At 48.8% G+C, this 26,284-nt stretch overlaps 1 protein-coding gene across 2 annotated transcripts in view; it reads left to right on the top strand.

The window, feature by feature from the left end:
- KIZ (kizuna centrosomal protein) overlaps nt 1–26,284 on the top strand; it is a 2,038,369-nt gene that overhangs the window by 182,841 nt on the left and 1,829,244 nt on the right. For both annotated transcript variants that reach the window (XM_069608068.1, XM_069608067.1), the window contains one exon: nt 19,788–19,950. In XM_069608068.1, coding sequence (XP_069464169.1) covers nt 19,788–19,950 — 163 coding nt within the window. The remainder of the gene's footprint in view (nt 1–19,787; nt 19,951–26,284) is intronic.

Here is a 26,284-nt window from a genome sequence, read left to right as displayed (position 1 = left end):
TTGCAAGCTGCAAAGTAACGCAAAGCGTTTTGTCTTGCTCGGGTGTGGTTTAAATAGCCCCAACAAAATAGTCCAGGTAAAGTAGTCCCTAGGCTAACACACCCAAAACACTAACCGCATAGCTTGGTTCCGAGGAACCAAGATATGTGGATGCCTCCGTGTTGGCTGACAACACAATAAAGTAGTTCCCAAGAACATTGTTTTTCATGGTGTATGAGCCTGGCGCCATAGGCGCCAGGACTGGTTCCAAGAGGGTTTTGGAAGAGAATACCAGGCTCTAGAGGCCCGAATCCTGACTCCACCTGGCCAATGGGTTTGCCAGAGGGGGTTTTGGGCGAGGGTCGTGACATATTCATGCGCATGTGGTCCGTGGCAAAGCAGCTGCTGTTGCCTCCCAGAAATATGTCCATTGGTAGTCCATAGTCCAGGCTGCTACGTGGGTTTCCCCTTTGGCTTTTTACAGACATTATTGTCTTGACCTGAGCTCCTAGGCGGATGTCCAGTTCGGCCAGGCAGTTCTTAAGAACTTGTTACAATAAGGGAAATTTCCATCCTCACGTTTTTCCTTTGGTTAGTGCTTGGGACTCTCCTACAAGTATGGAGGAATCGGGACGGGACGTAGGAGTATGGCAAAGTTACTCACCGTAGTGACTACCTTACTCCTAGTCCATAGTCCACTTTCCTCCATACGCCCGCATGCCGTCCACTCTAATAAGTATCCTCTATTTTGCTAAATGGTCCTTGACCTGGCGATAGAGAAGGCATGAAGGGCGATGGGCAGAACAGAGCTCAGGAAGGCGCGGTTGCGGTCACATGCAGTGGCCCTGCTTAGAAATAAAAGAAGGTCAACAAAGTACATTTTTGATGCTTAAAAAGTGCTCTGGTCTCGTCCCAATGGACGGAATTTCCCCCATGTATGCCAGAAAGGGGACTATGGACTAGAAGTAAGGTATTCACTATGGTGAGTAACTTTGTCATACTATTGCCATTTTCATTAAAGAGATGCGGCCAAAAATAGACAAAGGCAAATCCCTCCGCCTCCAAAGCCATGACTCTGTGTATTCCAACTTCACCCCGTAGTTCTCCTGGTAGAGCAGTTCTGGTGATCTAACCAATGTTAACGCTAGATAGCAGGTATGGTCGGGATGCCACTGAAAATTTAACTCATCCTGAAACTTCACCATCCTTTCGGTCAGGGTAAACCGCACCAATTTGGAGGGATTAATATGAAGCCCTGAGAAATTACAGAAAACCAAGACATCCCTCATGACGGGTGCCAAGTCCACCGCAGGATCCTTAATAAATGGGATAAAATCATGCATGTACAGCAAAATTACCAATTTGTGCGTAAACAATTGAACTCCCCTTTCTAGGTACCTCGCCTGAACCATTTCTGATAGAGGCTCCACTGTGAGTGCAAATAGCAGGGGGGGCAGTGGGCACCCCTGCCATGTCCCTCGTTTCCTCCCTGTGGCAACAGAGAGCCTACCGTGCACCCTAAGGCACGCAACAGGACTCTTATACAACAAGGAAACCATTCTTATAAAATCCTTCCCGTCCCCATTCGCCTCTACACAGTAAAGAGTAACATCCACTCAATTGAGCCAAACGCCTTCTTGGCATCGAGAAGAGCCACCACCACTGAGGTGCAGTGCTCCAGAATTGAAAGGAGACCAAAGAGTCTGTGAATCCCGTAGGACGTGGACCTCCCAGGAATAAACTCTGCCTGGTCGGCCAGTACGCATCTTGGCATTAATGGGGCCAGACTATTGGCCAGCGCTCTTGCTAAGATCTTATTGTCCACGTTTATTAGGGAGATTGGACGACAGGACAAACAGTTTTCTGCCTCCTTCCCGGGCTTTAAGAGGAGGTCGACCACCGCCTCGCGCCTTGAACCTGGCAGTTTACGGTCTTGCAGTGCCTGCTGATACATGCAAAGTATGTGAGGAACCAGAATGCTTTCATAGGCCTTGTAGAAGTCGGCTGTAAGCCCATCCGGGTCAGACGCCTCCCCGGTGGGTATCAGGACTATCAGACTGATCAATAGGATTGGCTAATGGGTCAGCAATATCTTCCTCTTCACTTCAATAACGGAGATCTCCCGATTTCCCCTCCTCCTCCTCACCTGATGAGGTTGAATAGTCCAAATTCTTCCTTCGGGTGTGTCGAGCGTTGGGCTTCTTTTTCTTGAGCAGATAGGGTCTGCCTCGAAAGGAAGCCACCGTGACTCTAGGTCTAGAAATCCACAGTGACTTCCCTCCGTGACAGCCAGTAATGTTCCAAGGGGAAAAAGCCTTGGTTCGTTGGAGAAAACTGAAGATAGCCGGAATAGCTGTTGATGAATTGGCTGGGATGGCAGGAGTAGACACAGCTGAAGATGCTGAACTGGCAACTGAAAGTACCAAATGCAGTATGGAAGGCCCTCCGGATGAAGCGGCACTGAAAACGTCTCTCCTGGAGGAAGTCTGGCGGAAGAGACCACGTAAGTAGTCCAAAAAACAAGGGCAGGTGAGAAATCCAAGAGGAATGGTAACGGGAGATGAGAAAGAAAAAGAATGCACAGGCAAAGCGAGAGGAGGCTGATGCGAAGGTTGGAAGGGGGCGAAGCCAGGAAGCAGAGGGAGAGAGAGAGTGAGCTGGAAATAAGTGGGCGGAAAATAACACCGCCGGGAGTAATACAAAACGGAGCGCACAGAACGAAGAAAAATCACAGTTGCAACGCGCCGAGCCGCCGAGTGCCGAATAGTAATATACACTCGGCGGCGGCCATGTTGGAAGAAAAACTAGACCGTCAACCACGTTGATAAGGAAACGTGGCGGCACAGTCTAATGGCGTCCTTGTTTCCACCTCCTCCACACACGCCAGTCGCCCGCGGTTGTGACAGTATGCCCCCTCCGAAGGCCTTTTCCTCCCGGCTTTCCAGGATGACATCGGTGGAACTTGCGTAACAAACGGGATGCACGAACGTGAGTATGAGGTTCCCAAGTATCCTCTGATGAAGGGTATCCTTTCCAGTGAATGAGGTACTCAAGGCGGCCTCTGTGGTACCGGGAGTCTCGGATTTGGGAGACTTTGTATTCATCAGAGGCCGGAGTGGGCAAGATCCATAGTTTGGGAGTAACTTGCTTCCGGGCATCTGGTACGAAAGGGCGTAGGAGTGAGGAATGAAATACCGGATGAACCCGCCTATGAGTCTTTGTGGCATTTTTAGAAGATAGGCAACGGGATTGATCCTTGACGGTATTTCAAAAGGTCCGATTAACCGGGGAGATTGTTTGGATGGACGGACCCAACGAGGCAAAAACTTTGTGGACAGCATGACCTTAGTGCCCTTATCCCAAGCAGGTACTTGTTTCCGATGTTTATCTGATTGCTCCTTGTAGCGTCTGTTAGCCTCTTGTAGACTCTGTCTGGCAGTGCCATGGGCTTTCTTGAGCTGCTCGAGTGTAGTTTCTAACGACGGGATGTTTGTTTCTCCCCAAAATGTAGGTACGATAGATTGAGGATGGAACCCGTAGGTACAATAAAAAGGGCTAATACCAATGGCCGTATGCACTGCATTATTGTATGCAAACTCTGCGGTGGGGAGCAGGGCTACCCAGTTGTCCTGTTGCTGGTTGACAAAGCACCTCAAGTATTGTTCCAAGGTTCCGTTTAGCCTTTCGGTCTGGCCATTGGTTTGGGGGTGGAATCCCGAAGAAAGGGCCCTCTCAATACCCAGTAGGTTACACAAGGCTGCCCAAAATCTGGAGGTGTATTGACTTCCTCGTCCGATACAACCTTCTGGGGAAGACCGTGCAACCTGAAGATATCCTTCAGAAAGACTTCAGCCATGACTGAGGCTGACGGTATCTTGGACAGTGGGGAGAAGTGCGCAAGCTTGGAGTAAGAATCCACGGTTACCATGATACAAGTGCAACCTTGGGAAATAGGTAGTTCAACAATGAAGTCTGTACAGATGTACTTCCAGGGACCCGGAGGGATCTGTTCTTGTTGTAACAACCCCAAAGGACCTAGAGTAGAATGCCTGCTCTGTTAGCACACTAGACATGACTGTATGTAGGCCTGGGTATCAGCCTTCATGTTGGGCCAATAAAAAGATCTTTGAAGCAATTCCAGGGTACCTCGTACGCCTCGATGTCCGGCAGTCTTAGTGTCATGACACCACCGAAGGACTCGTAGTCTAAGACTTTGAGATGGAATGAAAAATCTTCCGCGGATGAAGTACAGGCCGTCTCTTGTATCGACTGGCAGATTTCCAAGGCCTAGGGTTGACTCATCCGGAGAAGCTTCTCTTACTTCTTGCAAAAAGGAGGTCACTGCAGTAATGATCCGAGTATGGGGAAACATCATTTCCTTCTTGTAAGTCGGGTCTCTGCGTGACAAAGCATCAGCAATCTGATTTTAGGAGCCCGGAATGTATGTTATTGAAAAATGAAATTGAGCAAAGAAATGCGCCCATCTGGCTTGTCGGGTGTTATAACATTCTTGTTGTTTGAGTATTTGGAGATTATTATGGTCAGTCCGTATTTGAAAAGGATGCAGACTCCCCTCGAGTAAATGCCTCCACTTTAGGCAAGCCAGTTTCATAGCAAGAAGTTCTCGTTCTATAACGGAGTAATTTCATTGCCTTGGGCTCAAGGTCATTGAAAATAGGCTATTGGATGTTCCCGGCCTTGGTCAGATTGAAGGAGAACGGCACCCACCGACGCAGCTGAAGCATCAGTTTCCAGGATAAAGGGTCATTGTTGATCAGGCTGTTTCAAAATGGGGGTGCGCAGAATCTCCAATATAAACTGAGAAAGCTGTCATCAGCTTCCTTGGACCAGGTGAAAGGACTGGAAGACTTCTTTAGCAAAGAGTTTATTGGAAGTGTAAGTTGAGAAAATTCTGGAACAAACTTCCAATAAAAATTTGCCTGTCCAAGGACCCTTGAATCTCTTTTACCGATGAGGGCGGCAGCCAGGCTAAAATGGCATCTACCTTTTTTGGGTCCATGGTAATCCCTTGCTCAGACAGGATAAACCCCAAGTAGGATAAGGAGGACTGAGCGAATGCACATTTCTCCGGTTTCACCAGAAGATGATGCTGCTGCAGTCTGCGTAGAACCTCCTTAACATGTAGTGTATGTTCCTCCTGGTTGCGGGAATAAACCAGTATATCATCTAAGTAGACCACTGTGTTTTGACCCAATAAATCTGAGAACAAACGGTCCATAAATCTTTGGAAAATCGAGGGTGCGTTTACCAGGCCAAATGGCATCACCTGGAATTCAAACAGACCGTAGGGAGTGCGAAAGGCCGTCTTCCATTCATCCCCTGTTCTGATACGGAGTAGATGATAGGCATTCCGTAGGTCGAGTTTAGTGAACACCACTGAGCCCTGAACTGCTTCCAGTATTTCTGAGATGATGGGCATGGGGTAGCGATCCTTGATGGTCACTTTGTTTAATCCTCTATAGTCGATACAATGCCTCAGTTCTTTGGTATCCCGTTTGGGTATGAAAAATGGTGAGGCCCCTGCAGGTGACTTGGAAGGTTGGATCAGTCCGTTAGCGAGGTTGTCAGCGAGGTAGCTCCAGAGTATTGCCTTTTCTGACATAGAGAGCAGGTACATTCTACCAAAGGCAACCAAGGCCTGAGGGACAAGGTCTATACAGCAGTCCTCGGGTCTATGCGGAGGGAGTTTAATGGGTATCTGTTCCTGGAAGACCTCAGAGAACTCAGAAAAATACCCCGGGATACAATGAATAGAACTCCTTTCAGCCGCACATACAGTCTTGATGGTTTCGAACAAAGGCTCAGGGAGGCACTCTTCTTGGCAGTATTTGGAGTGAAAACTCAATAGATTGTCCGTCCAGTCCACAGTGGGGTTGTGTTTACGGAGCCAACCGATCCCCAATATGACTGGAAAATGGGCTGCGCAGATGATGTCAAACTTTATCAGCTATGCGTGTTGCTGTATGGAGACCTGAACTTCTTCAGTGGTATGGGTTATGAGTCCGGAACATAAAGGAGTTCTGTCTACTCCCCCTACCTTTTGATCTTCCTTTTTGGCAATCCTGAGCAGACCCACCTTATCCGTCCATAAGGTGTCCAGGAAATTTCCCGCTGCTCCACAGTCCAGTAGTGCCTGAGTGTCAACTTCTTTTCCTCGGAATCGAAGTTTGATAGCTATTACCATCAAGCGCAAATCTTCAGCCAACTTAGCGGAGGTTAGAGAGAGAGTGGTGTAGGAACAAGGGGATGCCCCTCGATAGTCCGTCCTACCAACTACCGAGGGCGTTCGTTTCCCGACCTCCTTGGGGGCACATCTGGGCAATCTCTCAATAGGTGATTGGCCGTACCACAATACATACATAGACTTCCTTCACGTCTCCTCTTTTTCTCTTCAGCAGTCAATGGGGCTCTGGTAGTCCCTATTTGCATGGGTTCATCTCGGGCAGTGCGTGTAACAGGTGAGGAGGCTGAAGTGTGTTTCTCTGGAAAAGGGGTAGAACTTTGAGTCTTTTTCTTTTCGTTCTTCCATTCTATCAGGCGGAAATCAATTCATAGGACAGCCGTTAGGAGATCCGAGAAGGATTCAGGGCGAGGGATCCGGGCGAGTTCATCCTTTAATTCTTCCGGCAAGCCCCTACGGAAAATAGTGTACTGGGCCTGTTCTTGCCAGCCAGCCTCTGCGGCCAGTTTCTTGAAGGTGGAAATGTAGGAAAGTAGGTCAGAGCTTCCTTGGCGCACATCTAGTAAGTCCTCGCTGGCTAAATGTGCGCATTCTGTCCGAAGAAAGGTTTGTTTTAGGAGATCCTTAAATGCAGCGCAGTCTTGTACAACAGGGTCGGACAGGGATACCAACGGAGTTGCCCATGCCAAGGCATTCCCCGTCATATGGGTTATGATAAAACCCACCTTAGCATGATCAGTGGAAAAGGCGTTTTGTCTGAATGTGAAGTGTATATTACAGGCTTCCAAAAATTCCTTCACCTTCCTTTCTGAGCCGTCGAATTTCCCTGACACCAGTGGTAGAGGGGGTAAATCTAACGCCTGTTGTTCCCTGGCGGCTACTCTTTGCTGGAGGGCCGCGCTGTCGGTGCTGAGTGCCTGAACTTCCACATTGAGGTTCTGGACCGCTGCCACCAGCTCTTGCAGCTGTTGTGGCGTTGCCATATCTTCACCTTGGTGTTGCAAGCTATCAGGACTATCAGGCTGATCAATATGATTGGCTAATGGGTCAGCAATATCTTCCTCTTCACTTAAATAGCGGAGATCTCACGATTTCCCATCCTCCTCCTCACCTGATGAGGTTGAATAGTCCAAATTCTTCCTTCGGGTGTGTCGAGCGTTGGGCTTCTTTTTTTGAGCAGATATGGTCTGCCTCAAAAGGAAGCCACCGTGACTCTAGGTCTAGAAATCCACAGTGACTCCCCTGCGTGACAGCCAGTAATGTTGCAAGGGGGAAAAGCCTTTGGGCACAAAAAACCTCTTGGTTCATTGGAGAAAACTGAAGATAGCCGGAATAGCTGTTGATGAATTGGCTGGGATGGTAGGAGTAGGCTGAAGATGCTGAACTGGCAACTGAAAGTACCAAATGCAGGATGGAAGGTCCTCAGGAGGAAGCGGCACTGAAAACGTCTCTCCTGGAGGAAGTCTGGCGCCAGAGACCACGTAAGTAGTCCAAAAAACAAGGGCAGGTGAGAAATCCAAGAGGAATGGTAACGGGAGATGAGAAAGAAAAAGAATGCACAGGCAAAGCGAGAGGAGGCTGATGCGAAGGTTGGAAGGGGCGAAGCCAGGAAGCAGAGGGAGAGAGTGAGCAAGCTGGAAATAAGCGGGCAGAAAATAACACCGCCGGGAGGAATACGAAACGGAGCACACGCTGCGAAGAAAAATCACAGTTGCAACGCGCCGAGCCGCCGAGTGCCGAATGGTAATATACACTCGGCGGCGGCCATGTTGGAAGAAAAACTAAACCGCCAACCACGTTGACAAGGAAACATGGCGGCAGAGTCTAATTGCGTGCTTGTTTCCACCTCCTCCACACACGCCAGTCGCCCGCGGTTGTAACAGTGGGTGGCGATTTGATGACCTCATGAATCTCCTGTTCCGCCCATGGTTTTCCAAACTATTCTCTTTCCTCCTACGCCAACCACTAGAGACCAACCTGGTCCAAATATTCATCTAGCATGCCCTGGGCCCCAGTGGACCTGGAGTATAATGTCCTGTAAAAGTCAACAAACAACCCCATCATCTGCCTGCACAAGCCCCCCTGTTTGGTCCGCGACCCAGCGATTTGCAACCTAGAATTTTCAGGTCTAATTAATGAGCCAATGTGGTCCCAGTCCTCTGACCCTACCCATATCATCTCATCGTCACAATCTAACCTCCCGATCAGCAGTGCTCCTAAATGGTCCCAGTCCTCATGGAATCTAGCCGGCGTACCTTTGCCCATTAGGAGCTCTGTCCCTGATTCCAGTTCCCTCAGTTGGGTCTTGCAGGCGGCAAGCTTGGCCCTAATGTTTTTCAGAATTCCCACCTCCTTCACGATACACAAACCCCTTATCACACAATTGAAGGCATCACACAGTGTTGAATAAGAAGACAAAGAGCCTTCATTCTCTTGGAAGAATCGAAGCACGCCCTCCCTCACCTCTTCCCGAAACACTGTCATGCAGGCTTTCACTCTTGAAGTGCCAGCTCCTGCCCCCCTACTCTTTCCCAGGGATGAAGAAATAAGCGACCACGGGAGCATAGTCAGAAAGTGTGTGTGCGAGGATATTGCATTCCGAGAACCAGCCAGACCCCTTCGTGGTAGCAAAGAAAAAGTCAAGCTTAGAAGTAGAACCGTGTACAAAAGACCAAAAATGTTTACCCCTTTTCAGCAGCATGCCAACCCCTCTGTCTATCCACCAAGCTCTCATTAGCACAGATTTGAAATTGCTTACCTGTAGCCTTAGACACCCCCCTGCTCTCCCGTTCTATCCAGCAATTACACATGACCGGGTCGAAGTCCCCTGCCCAGCATATCATGTTCTCAGGGTGCTTCCTCAGGTGGTCTTCGATGAATTCTGAGGTCTCAATTGAGTCCGTATTGGGGCCATAGTAGTTCACAAAGGTGAACCCCGGCCCTTGTATTAGTCCCATGAGGACCATGCCCCCCCCCTTTAGTGTCCCTCCCCACCTAGGTGCAACAAAACCCCACCATGCTCTTAGTAATTATACAACCCCCCAATAGTATCTAGAATATGATGAGAAGTACCTGCCGCAACCCGGTGGGCATCTGGTGGGTGCATCTCCTGAAGGAGAGCAATATTCACTCGGTGCTCTTGCATGTTGAGCAGAACCCTTCTAGCTTTTGAGTTACAGTTCAACCCTCTGATGTTCCACGTCATACAGGTAACCCCCTTATCAGCCATGCCCCCAATTACCATGAATTCGGGCCTCCAAGGGCAAAAGCTTAGCTCCCCACCACCAGTTTCATGGATCGGACCACTTCACATTCAACCTGAAGAAATTAACTGTGCTCTCAAGCCCAGGCCAACCACAGCTCCCCCCACCCCTGCCTTCTCAACAAAGCCCTCCCCATTAAGTATTCCAGTGCTGTAGCTAGAGGCCAAAAGAGTGTGTGCTGAAAAAAAGAAAAACCCGACACGGCCAATTTACCAACAAAAACATCCCAACTCCACCACCCCCACTGATGAACCCAACCTACCAGTAAAGCCACCCCCATCCCACAATACAACCATATGCCGAAGCATGGGAGCCTCTCGAGCCTTAGCCACCCCAACCAGCCATAACCACTGTTAAAGACCACAATGGTTGATCACCCCATAGAAAATAAATATAAGGCAGCCAGATTGGAAAACCACTGTAGAACCATAGTGTCGCTCCGGGTCTCATGACGTGGTCCTCTCCCGGCCGCGTCTGCTCTTTGCCGGACCGGCCCCACCTTCAGTGACGTCTATGAAGTCGCTCTCCTCCTGCGGAGTTTGAAAGAACAGGGCTTTGCCATTGTGTTCAAACCGCAGGCATGCAAGAAACAACATGGCATATTTGAATCCTCTATCTCTGTACCTTTTCTTTACGTTGAGGAAGTTCTTCCGCGATGCCTGCACCTTATTTGAAAAATCAGGCAACAGACGGATCTGAACACCTTGATAGTTGAGGGAGCATGGTCCCTGTCACAGTAATTGGGGAGTCTAGCGATTATAGATCTGGGTGGCGTGTCTGGCACCAAGGCGCACCCCCTGCCCGGCCCAGAATGCGTTGGGCTCTCTAGATCTTGAAGGCCGAGGAAAATCCAGACTCCCTCAGTGTTCCCCGCAGCATCGCCTCCACCATTTTCTCCATGGACCCTTTATCCGCTGCCTCCGGGACTCCGATTATCCTGAGATCAATTCGGCAGGGCCTGGATTCCAGGTCCTCCAGCTTTTCCTGGAACTGCTTGACTGCCTTCCGCAGCTGGACCACCTCGCTAGTTGTTGCGGATGACTTGTCCTCCACAGTAGATAGACGTTGTTCAGCTTCATCCAGCCTGTCCCCGTGCCTGTTGAGCCAGACCTGCATATGGTGCACCAGACAGGTAAATGTGTCCATCTTCTTGTCCAGGGAGGTGATGCCACATTGCCGGACACTTAAGGACATTAAATGCATCCTTACCCAGCTACAAAGACTCAAACCTATGCTTAGCTGTCTCCTCAGTCTCCTGAGTTCCCGGTGATGCTGTCTTTGATTGTGATGAGTCCCACATGGAAGCTTGGATTGTGTTTACATTGTGCTTCCCCATCTTGTCCCTGATAACTATGCGACTGTGAGGCAAACCAAGGCTATATAAGGACTGCAAAGCTCTCAGCAAACTCTCCGCTGTAATTGCTGCTCCTTGCGGGAACTATCCTCAGTGCTCCGGGGATACCAGCAGACCATCACCATAGAGATTGCATCCAACGATGCAACAGCCTTCCGCACCCGCTGAGCCTCACAGATCTATCTAGCACACTGCAGTGAGTCGGGAGCTACTTGTTCTGTGGCGCAGAGTTCCGATCTGCTTCAATACAGTGACCCAGGATCAACTTCACTCTCCGCGGTGTGTGCCTTTCAGTCCCAATCTGCGGAGCACAATGCCTCCTCTGTCCACAATCCCACTTCGCATCAGAGGATCGCCCGGTGGCTACCTGTAGCTGTATGGGGCCCCCAGCACTACCAGGTATATTAGCGGTCCCCCACCACACTGTCCGCCTCACTTGCTCACTTGACGGGGGTTGAGACCCTCCAGGTGCATCAAATGCAGTTCCGGAATCCAAGCGCACTCTAACAGAGCGGGATCACCCACAATATCAATCTTGTTTGCACTAATGTCCCAGAGACAATCTCCGGTACACCCTCCCTGCAGACCTGGCGCAACAAAACCTCCACACGCACTGGGCGGCTCCTCCCTTTTTGTAGACTGGGTGTGTGCTTCTCTCCTGATGCGGCTGCAGCTTCAGCATGCAGGCGGCCACTGACCAACGTGAGTCGCTGCAGACCGCTTACCCAGAGCCTAGTTCCTCGGAAGCGCCTTGCTCTGTTTTCTTGTTAGCTGCTCAGCCCCACACAACTGTACTCTGGATTCAACGGCTGTGCAAACCTTCAGCGCAGCTTGCCATCAGCAGATTTCACACCATGGTCCCCACCAACAGTGCCTCGCTGAGCCCCCGCTCTGCGTCAGATCTGCTCCGGTGCCGTCTGTCTGTGGCCAGTGATCCAGGGGAGGGATGTTGCAATGCACACCCCTACTGGATCGTCACCGCAAGGTTCCAGCTTTCAGTGCCCCAGGCTTCAGCATTGTTGCTGCAGCACCTACCCGCCTCCACACACCTCCTGGGCTGCAGTAACACCGACCCTGATCCGCAGCGATCTCTGCAGACCAGCACTGTTCAACCACCAGGCAACATGCTATTTGAGCCCAGGCACCTCCAGCGATACACCCTGCGATTTTCACGGCAACCCAAGCTCGGAATAGCAGGATTTTGCACGGATATACTGTGGGTTACCGGGAGCTCACATAAGTGCGCCCATCTTGGCTCTGCTCTCGAGCCACCCGACCATCGACGGACCAATTCTTGCACTGTATTCTTAAAGCACAGGACATTTCTCGGTCGGGGGCGCTAGAGAGCCCGACAAAGATGGCCGCAGCCCCATGTGCTCTGTGTCACCTAGCCGAAATCCGGAAAAAAATCTGGCAGATCCCCTCGCGAAAACCATCCACTGAGTGCGGGCATCGCTGCAGGAGCTGTCCTGGCACAGCCTACAAGAAAATCAGACAAAAATCGGATCAGGGGGACCCCAGTATCGGGTCTGAGAGGCAGCTGCCAGACGACCAATGGACCTCACAGTGCTGGGAAGAGGAGCCCTGAACACACCCGGGCCCTCCCCCGGGACTGTGAAGAAGGCCGAGCCGGCAAGGGGTAGAGAAAGAACCCCCGCACACCGACCCCCCCCGATGGAAGAGTTCAGTGTGCTCTGGGGACAGGGATATACCTGTGAGGGAAGGAAGTGGAGCAGCTGACCACTACTCCCAATTAACATTGATGGACCTCCCATGAGTGTACCCGGGGAGCCATGCCGGGCAGCGCTCCCATACGAGGCACTGTGACAAGGTTACCCTGCCAGTGGAAACCGGGACCCAGCACCGACCAGCAGGAACCTGGGGTTCATATATCGACCTGAAGGCACGCGGTCATTGAAGGTGAATGGGGAACTGAGACTAGCTAGCGGGTCCCACCACAGACCGGCAGATAGCCTGAACTGAAAGCGGGCAAGGGCCTGGTCATACGCCACCACCAGTTCGGGACCAATCCTCCCTCAACCGCGAAACAGTCAGTTTGAGCGGTTAAAAGAGAAGCCCGGTACCGCGGTGGCCTGGGAGGCAACTGCCCCCGCTTCCGGACAGCAAAGGCAGGAACGAGAATCAACCCTACAACCCCCCCCTGACTGATACGCAGCACCAGGTACTTGGAGGTCAAACCACGGCACCCTGTGACTCCCGTGTGTGGGGACCGGCCCTGTGACTGCGGCGCGGGCGCCAGGCGGGCCGCTGAGGCCCACATAGAATGGTGCATGATATGATGGAGGGGAGAACGCCGCCACCAGAGGAAGCAAGTGTCAGTGCGGGGGTGCTGAGTGCACACTAACAAAACTCAAGATTGTCTTGGGAATTTGCTGTGCATTACTGATTACTTCCGAAAACGTGGGAGAGCCCAGTCCACGCGGGACTCCGATCGGAGGTTGAGTGGCACACTCCATAAAGCAGGACAGATATCGCTAGCACAACAGAGCATCACAGAGCGTCATTAAAAGAGGAGTCGCGCACGGTTTACGGAAAAAGGGAAAGAAGCCTGGGCTGAGCGGGCACAAGGGAGGTGCACAAACTGTTCTCCGCCCACTCATAAGAGGCACGACGAAACCTACATCTGCCTCGCGGACACACGACCCACAGATTGGTGGCCATATCTGAGACCCACCATGATACTAAGATGTCAGACACCTCGCTGAGCATTTTCACGTACGTTCAGACTGGCGGTGTACCCCATTTCACATACAGACATCAGGCAAGGATTTAACACAGGGTCCTGCAGGGGATACGCCTGCCTACACATCACTACTCCCCACGGAGGGCTCACACCTACTGGTGAGGAGACAGAGACCTGGGCCTGTGCGACATCATCGGACCCCAGTGGGATACTAGCCTGCTGCCGCAATCTGGATCTCCCTGAGTCCATGTCAGTGAGAACCGCAAGGCGGACTAACCCACGTTTGTCACTGCAAGCCCATCGAAGTAAACAGTGCATTTCCCGGAAGCTGAAAAGGAATCCCACACGGCTCTTGCGGACAGTGCAGGGGCAGAATAGGAGCACAGTAGAGGACACCAAGGGGCACCCATGGACGAGGGGAGTAGACAGCAACCAGGACTTTGCCAGAACACATCATCGAAGGGGTGAGACGACACAAGATTGGTAGTAATTGAAGAGACCCAACCGACCACTTTGGACAATGTCGCACCGACGGTGACAGAAACTCCTCACAAATGAGTGCCTGAGGTGCTGACGACCCCTCGTCCACCAGTCACACTGGCCCTTGGCAATGTCCAAATCAGGGAAAGGAGGCAAACAACAAGCCAAACTGAACTTTGATTCATCTGCTCCGGTCAAAAACAGCAGAACAATGGAGACCACGCCCGAGGCACATTCTCAGAGTCCGGCTCGGTGCATTTCAAGACATCAAGATTATGTTCACACAGCTGCAATCCAGCATTCAATCCTTGAACGGTAAGCTGGACTCCCTAACCTACAAGGTGGACCACATGCAGGTCCGCTTAGACAAGCATGGCGAACGACTGGACGAGGCAGAAAGGAGGGTCCCGGATGTGGAGGATGTCTCTACCTCCACCGCAAGAGAGATATTTGAAGTGAAGAGAGCTTTGAAAGAACTTGTGGACAAACAGGATGATGTAGAATCCAGATCAAGATGAAATGACATCATAATTGTATGACTTTCAGAACAGATCGATCGGAAAGACATGGAAACCCTGATGGATGAAATACTGCGAGAAGCTCTGGTCCCCGAAGGCTTCTCGGAACACTGCATTGTGGAAAGAGCACACCGGATACCAAGCGGGAGATGACCCATTCCAGGGGCACCGCCACGCCTGCTAATAGCATGACTAATAAATTATCGGGACCGGAATGTGGCTTTACGCAAGGCTCGGGAGAAAGGGATGGTTCACTACAAGGACAATGCAATCAAATTGTTCCCAGATTTCTCGGACAAGGTACAAGCGTCAAGACAAATGTTCCTGAAAGTCAAGAAATTGTTACAGGACCGTGGGATGAAATATGCAATGCTGTTTGCAGCGAAACTGCGGGTGGAACACAATGGCCAGGTGAAGTTCCTCAACACCCCGGAGGAGGCCATTATTTTTCTGGAGTCGTTGCTGAGGAACCCCAGACTATGAGGGAACAATGATTGATAATACCAAGCATGAATATATCCTTTGCAACGTCATGGCTGTGCCACCAGTGGCGATGCACCCTTGTGGGTGCGGGGGAGAGCTATGGATCATTTGAATGTGTTGGGAGGTCGGGCTCATAGCCGCCCCCCGAGTGGAGGCTTGTTAGGGATTATGTTCAGAAAAGGGAGAAGGCTGAATAGTTGGGGTGATCAGCGCAGAGGGGGGGGGGCAAGTTCAGGAAGAGGAGCCGGGGAGCGGGGCACTGGGGGGTTCACTGATGAGTTGAGGTTGTCGGTGGGGGTGAGTAGGGACACAAGGTGCTCTACCATATCATTTACACCTCATCCGGCACCCAGAGGAGCCAGTTTACGGGAACGAACTATGAGTCACCAATCAGTCGTGCAATGGGTAAAACATGAGGGAGGTAAAGGGTCAATATTGACAATCCTTGGTGTATGGGCCCCGCTGGGAACGTGGCGGCCTTATCTGTTACTTGCAATACATGGCCACACTTCAGCTCTGCACATGGAACATAAGGGGGTTGAAATGGTGCACCAAACGCCAGAAAATACTGTTGTTTATGCAGCGACATAAAGTAGGAATGGCTTTTTTACAAGAAACACACCTCACTCTGGACATGGAATCTAGGTTTGGAAGAGCTTGGGGTTGTCCCAGGTATTTCTCTTCTTAGTCGTCATATGCAAGGGGGTGGGCACCCTGATACATAGCAATATGGGGTTCCATCAGACCACAGTAGTGAAAGGTGAAGGGGGTAGGGGCCTCATTGTCCAAGGGACTATCCAGGGGGACTTGTACACATTAATTAACTACTACAACTCTAATCTAGATACGGTGGACATGCTGGAATGGGTAGACCTCCAACTTGGGGAACTACTACCTGGGAAGATCACCGGGGCTGGGGATTTCAATGCAGTGATGCAACCAGCACTGGACCGGACTGGGAGTTCTCATGGTTCTGGGAATAGAGGGACTAACAGGTTGCAAGGTATGGCCATCTCGTGGGATATTGCCGATGTGTGGATAATCCGCAATCAAGCGGGGAGACAATGTACATGCCACTCGGACCCTCACAATTCAGCATCTAGAATAGACTTCTTCCTGATATCGCAATTTTTAATGGATCGGGTGGTGGAGGTGGGAATACATGCACAGACTCTGTCTGATCATGCCTCGTTGCACTATAATTGAACCTATCCGGAAGGAAATAGGGGAAACCCCCCCCCCCGGCAATTCAAAAGCGAGGGACTTACCGAGACAGTTATCTGAGAAAGCATAGCCACGGCAATAGACACATACTTTGAAGTAAACAAGGGTTCAGGACAGTCAGCAGGAACCCTGTGGGAAGGTTTTAAGTGTTGAGAGGGGAATACATTTCCAAAGAGACTGGGATTCTTGGGCAGATTAGGCGGGAACTAGAACTCAGAGGGCAGGATCCATATGCTACAGACGAGATCCCTGAGTCCCACGGATTGGGAACAAGGCGAAATCCGGGCACAGCTACGAGAGTATCAGGACTTGGCACTACGGGAGGTGAAGTATATTAGTAATAAGACTAGTATGCGCCAATATGGGTAAGTGCACAAGCCCGGCCAGACGTTGGCTAGAGCCACCAAAATGGGCGAATTGCACGGTAGAATCCAGGCCTTATGGATGACCAGGGGAGAGATCAATTTGAAGATTCTGAACTAGTACGGCAGTTCTTCAATTTCTATAGTCATTTATATTCTTCTCAAACACAGGCCTCCGCCTCCGACATGGAGGAATACCTGGATCGGGTAGCCCTGCACTGGTGCTTTGAGGACCAGAGAGAACTGCTGAACCGCCAACTGGCGTTATCCGAAATATTGGATGCCTGACGGGTTCTCGGCAGAATTCTAGAAACATTACGCTGGGAAGCTGGGGCCCCATCTGTTGAGAATGTACCAGCAGAGTCTGGAGAGTGGGTCCTTACTGGACACACTGAGGGAGGCGGTAGTCGTGGTACTGTGAAAACCAGAGAAACCCAGTAATGAATGCTTGTCTTATCGACCAATCTCATTAATCAACTTAGATAATAACATTTTAGCAAAATTCTTGGCATCTGGGTTATCACTTCTGATGCCGGCGATGGTTGGGGCAGATCAGGTTGGTTCATCCCAGGACGATCTACTTCCCACGGCCTCCGCAGGATGTTTGGGATGATGATGACTTTGTCACCCGAGGACCCGGTGGTGGCGGGCCTGCTGGACGCCACCAAAGCGTTCGACTCGATCGAATGGACATTCCTGTTCGTTGTACTGCGGCGGATTGGATTGGACTGGGTGCAGGATTTATCGCTATAACCCAGCTGTTATACACGCAACCGGTGGCTAGGGTGAGGGTGAATGGCCAGATGACACCACCAATGGCCCTAGAGAGAGGTACCCTAACTCGCCACTGCTCTTCGCTCTAGCGATGGAACCGTTCGCGGAGCGAATACTGGAAGTGCACATACATTGAGGGTTGCAGCTATACACGCACAGGGTAATAATTTCGCGATATGCGGGTGACATGGTGCTGTTCGTCAGGGACCCTGAACCTAATCTAGATCCGAAAATTAGGGATGTTCAGAGATTCAGGGTCGTAACTGGTCTGAAAGTGAACACATCTAAATCAGTGCTGTTCCCACTGACGGAGGCAGTCACACAATATCAGAATAGCTGGGGCTTCCAGTGGCACATGACACAGACAAGCTACCTGGGTATCAATGTTGCAAGGGAGGAATCAGTGGTATATCATAGCAATTATCTGAGGGTTCTGGACCAAGGCCGAGCAGTGGTGATGCAGTTGCAGAGCCTCCCCTTGAATCTATACGGCCGGTTATCCCTAGTCAAAATGACACTGCTCCCCAGGTTTCTTTGTGTTTCTGAATGCTCCGATAGTGGTTCCTAAGGCATTCTTTAAGAATGCAAAGTCGATCATTTCACAGTTCCTGTGGGCGGGGAAACCCTCCAGCGTATACTGGGACATACTAGCAGTGCCAATCTCCACAGGGGGCCTGGCGCTGCCTGCACTTGAAATATACTACTATGTGGCACAGGCAGGATATTTAAAACACTGGTACAAAGGACGGATGGACCGGAGACATGTGGAGGAGGAAAGGGCGGTGGCGGCGCTGGACCTTCTTAGATCAGTCAGACTCACGGCACCAAGCATAGTACGCTTGACACAGAATCTGGTGGATGTGACTTGTAGAGCATTGGCACGCCTTGAACATAAAAAGAAGTGAAAAGTTCTCTATTCTCCCAAACTCCCCGTAATATGTGTGCCGGGGATTGCGATCATAGCGGGACCAGGCTTTGTGGCACTGATGGGAAGGCAGGGGATATCGAGTTTTGGGGATCTCTTCCCCAAGGGGAAATTTGTAACTTTGGAGGAACTAAAAGAGAAAGGGGTAATATCAGCTTTGGACATATTTCTGTACTTCCGCTTACGAGTGAGCCTGACCCAGGTGTTCGCGACATTACCGGAACAGCCCCAGATCTCCCCTATGCTGGATGGCACAGTGAGGCGACTGGTTGGTAGTAAAGTGACATCTCCGCTATACGCTATGTACATGAACACCAAGAGTAGTATCAGAACCTCATCGAAAGCGAAATGGGAAAAAGCCTTGGGAGGGAAATTCCGGAGGAGGTCTGGATGTTCTGCTGCATGGGGATCAGAAGGGGTGCCATTAACGCACGATACAAATTGATCCATTTCAAATACATTCACCAATTTTATCACACCCCGGCCAAGTTGAAGGAATATTACCCAGACACCACAAGGAGATGCAAAAGAGGCAAAACACTGAGCAGGTAGACTTCCTGCACGTCTTGGAATTTCCTAGCTATACAGCTATACTGGGAGGAGGTATTCTAAACTATTAGTGACATATCGAGCCAACCGATACGTTTAGATCCATTAATAGGACTACTCGGGTACACCAAAGAAATTCCCAAGGAAATTGGTAAGTCTACTACTTATACTGGCCAAAAGGCGTGTAGCGATGCATTAGGGAGGATCGAGAAGCCTGAGACACTCCCAATGGAAACTGGACATTACATATTGCCTTGATATGGAAAATGGCTGGGGGTCACCGAGTCAACACTGAGGTAATGGTAGTAGGATGTGGAATGCATATAGACACTACTTGATCCGACAAACTGAAGTTACTGCAGGGGAACCACCTGCAATAGAGGGCGATTGTTGAATGGTATGCAGAGGGCGGTGCACCCTAAAAGTACAAGATGATTGATTGTGAACAGATGATGTTACCACTATACAGATGCATTGTTGCTATGGCCCCACGCACAGGATAACACTGTACCAATCTCTGGGAAGATGGGGATGCATCTTGGGGAGAGGGGGTGGAAGGGAGTAAGTAATTTGGGATTGCTTTAAAGGGTGCTTTTTAAAAGTGTGTGGGGAGGTGCCTGTGAGATAGTGAAGGTTTTCTAGAGTTGGATAAGAGTGCACTGAGTTCACCTCACAAATATGACAAAAAGGTATTGCTTGCCCCTGTTGTGTGTGTGGCCTTACAACCGACCATCTGCTTGTTGTCCACCCTAATGGTTCACAAGCTTGTAGCTCAGTCACAGTCCCCCTTTATTCGAAAGTCAACAAACTCCTTCCTGCTCAAAACCGCAGCTTAAACAAAATCAATAGTTTTTAAAGTGAATCATTTTGTTCAGCGCAATTTATGTCTAGATATTTGAATTGCCTAAAGGTTGTCTCATTGTCCAAGTACCGGACAGTCTCCTGACTTTTTCCTGAATTCCCATTGCAGATCCCACTTGAAGTATGTGAAACTTACCACCTCTTTGAAGGAAATCTGTGAATGGGAAAAGAGAGCTCACCGGCGAAATCAGGAGATTTTGAAAGATTTCGATCGCATTGAAGCCCATGTCAGGTCTCTGACACCCAGCTCGAACAAGCTACAGCAGATGAAGGTAAGTCGAAGACAGACATCAGTTAATGGCCCCCAAGAGAACATGTGTGACACCTTTTGAGACTCCAGCCACACCTAATACAACATGGCATCATTCCCTGCTGTTTTGGTGGTGTTCATGCTTTCTCCAGTGGACAGAGTATGGCCTTCTTATCCATCCTGCATTCCTCTCTGTCAACTCGCCTTACTGCAATCTAAGCTCTGACATCTGCCAGGCTTTTTAGATGACAGGCTTTTACAATTTCTTGGGGCAGAAACCTGGGTTCTGAGGGCAAATAAAATAATGTGAGTATACCTAGTTAAACAAGCATAGATAAAGCGAATAGGCCTGGCTTTGTAATTATAGAGGGTGCAATTTCTTTGCAATGCCCCCCGCATGACAAAAAGGGTTACCCCCTAAATTTTTAAATACAGACCGCTTTGCCAGTGCATGTTATTACAGATTTCCCATTGGAGAGCTCTCCAAATGCCCCCACTTCACAGTATCTCCCACATTGCCAATCTCCCTTTTATTCTGTAGCCTAAATTGTGTTTTAAGTTATCTGACAAGCACCTATCATGCATGCTTCAGAAATGGTTTATAGTCTTTGCATCAAAACAAAACCATCAAAATGACATCCGTCAAAAAAAATGTAACGAAGACAAATGCATCGAAATGCTAACTTTTACATGTAAAAGTACATGTCCATCAAAACTTGTCCATTGAATATAGGAATGGACAAGTTTCGATGGATATGTACTTTTAAATATAAAAGACAGCATTTCCATGCATTTTGGGGTTTTTTACATTAAAACGTTACATGAAGCTGTCCAGTGTTGAAATCTTCAAAGTATTTCGGCACTGGCCAGCTGCATGTGACGTTTTAGTGTTTATTATTTAATGGGGAGGGGTTCCCCCCAAACTCCCTCCAACCCCCATGAGCACCCCCCCCCTAACCCTAATTTTCGATTTAAAAAATCTATTGAATTTTGTTCAATGAAAATGCATTTTCGATGGAAAGTATTTTCAATGAATAAAATTCGATGGATTTAAATTTGATGAATCCATCTTCGATGGATATACTAGATACCTTCAGAAATCACCAAGGACTCATTTACATACTTCCCAAACTCTCTTGTTAGCATTATACACTGCTTCTTTCATCCTGTAACAACAACCTGCGAAAGGGCGGGGTACCCCTATAGGACATCAACCTAGGTAGGTGACACATAAGCAGCATAAGAAATGTTCCTGTTCGACAAAAAATGACATTTGTGAAGTTTTAAAAACAGCTATTTGTGTATCAATTAATGAACACAGTTTCAAAACACATCATCAATCATATTCGGATGTTAGAGATCCATGTGAACTTAATAGAAGAATACGAAAGAGTGAAGGTGCGAATGCCAGAAGAAGATATTGGGCCTCATTACGAGTAACCCGGTCTGGGAAAAATGCTGGTAAATCCGCCGGCTCTAGCATTTTCTTCTGGACGGGGTTACTCCGAGTCTGCCGCTAGGGGCAGAGAACAATTGGCAGGCCTGACCTGCCAGTACTTTAGGCCCCTGCTGGCAGTAAAATCACTGAAGTACCGGCACCGTTAAAAACGGCACAGATGCTTCAGTGGTTCCCATCCCATGAAGTCCTATGTGAATCCATGGCAATGGGATTTTACCAGTACTATGCCACCCATAATATGCCGGTAATACCGGGATATCGGGCAGCGGAAACAGAAAGCCAAGGTTGCCATTAAGCCGTTAAACATGTAATGAGCCCATTGACAGAAGAAAAAGTCACAAATCAAAAGAAATTCCAGTGGTAAAAAGCAAAAGGTGCATATTTACATATTTCCCAAACACATTGAACAAAGCCTTATGTATTTTCAGAGACAATTTTCAATTGTTCAACAATAGGTTGCCTAGCAGAGAAAGCATTTTATGATGCAATTCATAGACCTGAAGGCTAGGAGTCCGTTTAGGGAAGCGAGGACGTTGTAATGTAGTAATAAGTATATAATCAAATTTGGCTAGCACCAGTAAGAAACTCATCTGTTGTGTGAGGGGCAACCAGGCTGGCGTCTGCCAGTGTTGTGTAGAGAAACCCTTCACACCAGAAAAAATGCAACCCACTAGAAAAAAGGCCCGGTACACCTCTTGCAAGGAGAACAAAGTTGTATTTTCACAAAAATAGGAAGTGCTCCAGCAAAGAACTCTGTTGCCACAGAACGTTCTGGCAAAATGAGTATGAGCAATAGTTTATGAAGGCTCACAGTGTCATCAGCGACGTAAATTACATAATGTACAAATCCAACTGTCTGGTTGGTTAGACCCTTATCATATGCTACCTGCTCCATAAGGGATGCCAGGCCATTAGTCCCAGCCTGTCTGTCTGTCTTCTTCCATGTGGGTTCCTCCTTGCGCGTCATCTGGCATGAAGCCACAATTAATTGGTGAATATGTGAAGAAAAACAAAGCAGCCTCTATCTCTAACCTGATGTGCACCTGGTACTGCAGACAAGTGTTAAGAGGATGCTTCGAGGTCATTGCATCTAACAGACTACAGCTTGATTCCAGACATGTCAGCCCCCATCCAAAGCTTCCCACCCTTGTTTTGGCTATGCTGCTTTACCCCTCGCAGCACAAATCAAGGGCCCTATGTTGAGGGCAACTGGTCCCTGCTTTCTGATCTTTCTTAATCGATTGGGACACAACTGTTTCATGATCGGTGGTCTAGGACTGACTGGTACCTTGGAATGCTGGGGGTCTTGGGATGGGGCATCTGGGTGCTATTACTTAGAGCTCCGGCATGGAAGGTCAGAGGCTCGTGCCCTCCTTCTTTTGGGATTGCTTTTCACAGAGAGCTCTCAACCCCCTTGTGACCTTGCAAGGCGCATTTCTTCTGGGATACGAATGCTGGCAACATGAGACCGTGAAAGGTCTGTGAATCTCTGCAGTTCTGGCCTTTCTCACCGGTGGCCATGCTGCAACCTATCCCCTGTTCCCGCATTCATACATTTATTTCTATGTGTGTTGCTCAGGCTAAGACTCTGGCTGCAGTGCAAAGCGAAGCCTCAATTTAAATATGGCTGCTAATATGTAAGATGGCATCTAAGTCCCAATATATTTTAAAGCTAAAGCATACACAGTACCCGCTGAATACAGTGTTCACTTTATCACGTCTTCTCCAATTCCTACTAGTCCTCCTGCTATGCAGCTCATGGTATTTTCTTGCCATCTGCTTGCCACGAACCTCACGCCTTCCGAATTTATGTATGGTCTTTGCAGGCACTGCATTCCGTTGGAGTTCTGAGCACATTGCAGTTGATCAGATTCCATTACTTATAGTTGCACGCTTCATGCCTGGAAATGCTTCACAATCTACACAAGGTCAGATGGAGTCAACACTGAGCTTCCACAATTGGACTTTCCTGTGGCATTAATACCTTGGGGGCTCCCGACGCATGTGGCATCAAGGAACAAACGTAACAGCTGCCAATAACTTTAGTTTTCCCCACTGAACTTAAATCTGCATACCAACTATTACCTTACTCTGGGTGGTGCACATCCTCTATTGTGTCTAACCCAAGTCCTTGGTATTGATCATATGTGGCCCTTCTAATTTGTCTTTTAAACGTTTTGGCCCACCAAAATGTGAAAAACTAGGATAGGAAGTATCATTTGCAATTATGTTAAAACACATTGGGAAATAATGATAACATGAGCAAATTTGCTAAATTCCCCATACGTTGCTGGGTGACAAGTGTATCATTGACAAATGCATTAGGGTGTGTATCATGGACTGTGGACGCTGTATTATTTATTTCAGTCACATTTGCAACATTGTCATGTGTTAAAGATCCCAAAGAGCCATTAGTAAACGATCCGTTTCCTATCCCCCCTTTTTATATGGCCACCCAATATAAAACTACACCCTAGATAAATTCCTAGTCCAAACCTAGAAATAGCGAATAGACCAGCTACACTGTGCATAACACAAATATACATGGAGGAAAACACTGTTATAAGAGAATATTCATGATGATGAGAATGCTGCTTTTTTTAATGAATGTTGTTGTTGGACCCATGTTCATCAATTGCAGGGGAAGAGGGAGAGCAGAGAGAGAGGGAGGAAAGAGAGAGAGAGAGAGAGAGAGAGAGAGAGAGAGAAAGAGAAAGAGAAAGAGAGCGCGCAGTGAGTGCACAATGTGTAACCACGTTTTTATGTATCACAAAGGTAGGTTTGTTGTAGAGCATTGAGAAAATCCAATTAAAAACACACCAGGAATGAAACAACGGTAACTCCGCAGCTACACATGTTTGTTCCGTATTATTACCAGGAGGAGAGTTTTTATGTACAGCACCTAACCTGTACTGTTAGTACTTTACTGAGTTTGGGTGGGGGGTGAGGTCTGGGGTGCCTTGCAAACCTCCGATAAATGCACCAAGTACCCCAACTTGCAAACCTTTACCGCAAGAGGAGTAGCATAGATGACCTAAAAGGGGCCGTTGTACCTAGGCTCACTCCACCGATGGACAAAGTTCCTTACAAAGGCAAGATCACCAAGGAAAAGCTGGAGAGCGGGTGCGATAGGCAGTGAATCAGATCCAGCACTGGTCGTCTCCTCAGTCCTTGCCGATGCAATCTGTTGAGAGATACATTTTATGGATTTTGTCAAGGCATGCAAATAATATGCAAATTCTTCTCCTAAAATAGACGCAGTCCTGTGAGCATCAGATGCTCTCCTGATTGGAGATAGGGGCATGTGCATGCGCCATCCCGTAACCACCTTGTGGGGCGATAAGTGATCCTTATAGGGCTGCGTGCACAAGCTAAACAGAGCAAGCGGCAGGCGGTGCACCCAGTTCTTTTTCAACATGCTGCAAAGCTTTGACAAATTGCTTTTTAGAAGACCATTCATCCTCTCCACAATCCTGTTTGTTTGTTTGTTTTATTCATTTGTAATGCGCACCAGACCCGAGGGTAAGAGGGCGCAGCAGAAAGGATATACGAGGCCATAGTTGCATAATTCTACATGATGCTAGTAATATAAGTATATTGTAGCAATCATTTTGTATTTGTATTTTATTGGGATTTATATAGCGCTTAAATCTGAAGCGCTTTACATGAGAACAGGAGAATACATAACAAGCATAGTAACAATGAAACAATTATCAGAAAACAGTACTTGGAGCAATTTACATGAACAGTAAGGTATTACATGGCTGAGACGGGAGGTGGGGGAGGTAGTAAAAATGTAGGTTATATACAGAGTATGATACAATATGAGTGTTTAATACCCAATAATGCTGTGATCTCCTTGAAGCGCTCATTGAAAAAGTCTGTGCCATTGTCAGACCTTAATACTTTGCATACGCCTCATCAAGGAAAAACCTCTGACCAAGAACTTGTCTGCAAATTTTGAATCCGGGTGTGCACAAGGACCAGCCTCCACCCAACGTGAGAAAGGACACACCACCACTATCAGGTAACGAGACCCATTACACCTTTCACCCATATTTGTGTAGTCGATATGTGATCACGGAATGGCCCAGTAGGACGGGCAGTGGACCTCTGATTGTCCGCATGGTGAGACCATTGCTGTAAATCTGACAAGTAGTACAGTTGATAGCCATTTTAGTTATTGCCTCCTGCAGATTGGGAACAAACCAGTCTTCCTGGATGTCTGCAGCGATATGCTGTTCTGATACATGGGATGGATGATGCGACCAGCAGCAATTCGTACAGGACTACTGCTTTGCCATTACTGCTTTGCCTGATGTTTCCTGATGCCATAGTAAATCTGTAGGGGATTGTTTATATCCCCTCTTCACCCACAGAGCCTTCTCATCCTGGGGGGCCCGTCACTGCAACTCAATCAGTTGTGCAATCAGTAAGGAGTTGTAGGAGTGCGGAAAACTGTACTCTGTGCCACTACTGGGTACTCTGACACATTTGGCACATGTAGATTACGGAGCTTGCTTGGCTGCTGCATCTGCGGCAGCTTTACCAAGTGAGACCTCATCTGTGTTGGTGAAATGAGCGGTGCATTTCACCAACGCTGTCAAGGAAGGTTGAGATAGTCTGCCAATCAGTTTATCTAGAAATGCTGCATGTTATACTGGGACGCGTCAGCCCTCCTAAATCGCTTCCTCCTCCAATTTGCCAGTCCTGCGTGCACCGTGGTGGTGACATAGTCCGAATAAGAATAGATAGTGATGTGGCACCCTTGAGACGCCAGAATGAGCGATCAATGAGTGCTAGGAGTTCTGCTAGTTGGGCCAAAAAGTGCATGGCTAACCTCTTTTGCACCAATACCTCATAGACCCCGCCCACTAGGTGGCCCACTGCCGCCCCG

Source organism: Ambystoma mexicanum, chromosome 4q (assembly GCF_040938575.1).
Source record: "Ambystoma mexicanum isolate Mex_15411 chromosome 4q, UKY_AmexF1_1, whole genome shotgun sequence".
Lineage (NCBI taxonomy): Eukaryota > Metazoa > Chordata > Amphibia > Caudata > Ambystomatidae > Ambystoma > Ambystoma mexicanum.
Note: the sequence above shows the minus strand (reverse complement) of the source record. Positions and strands in the feature narration are given on the sequence as shown.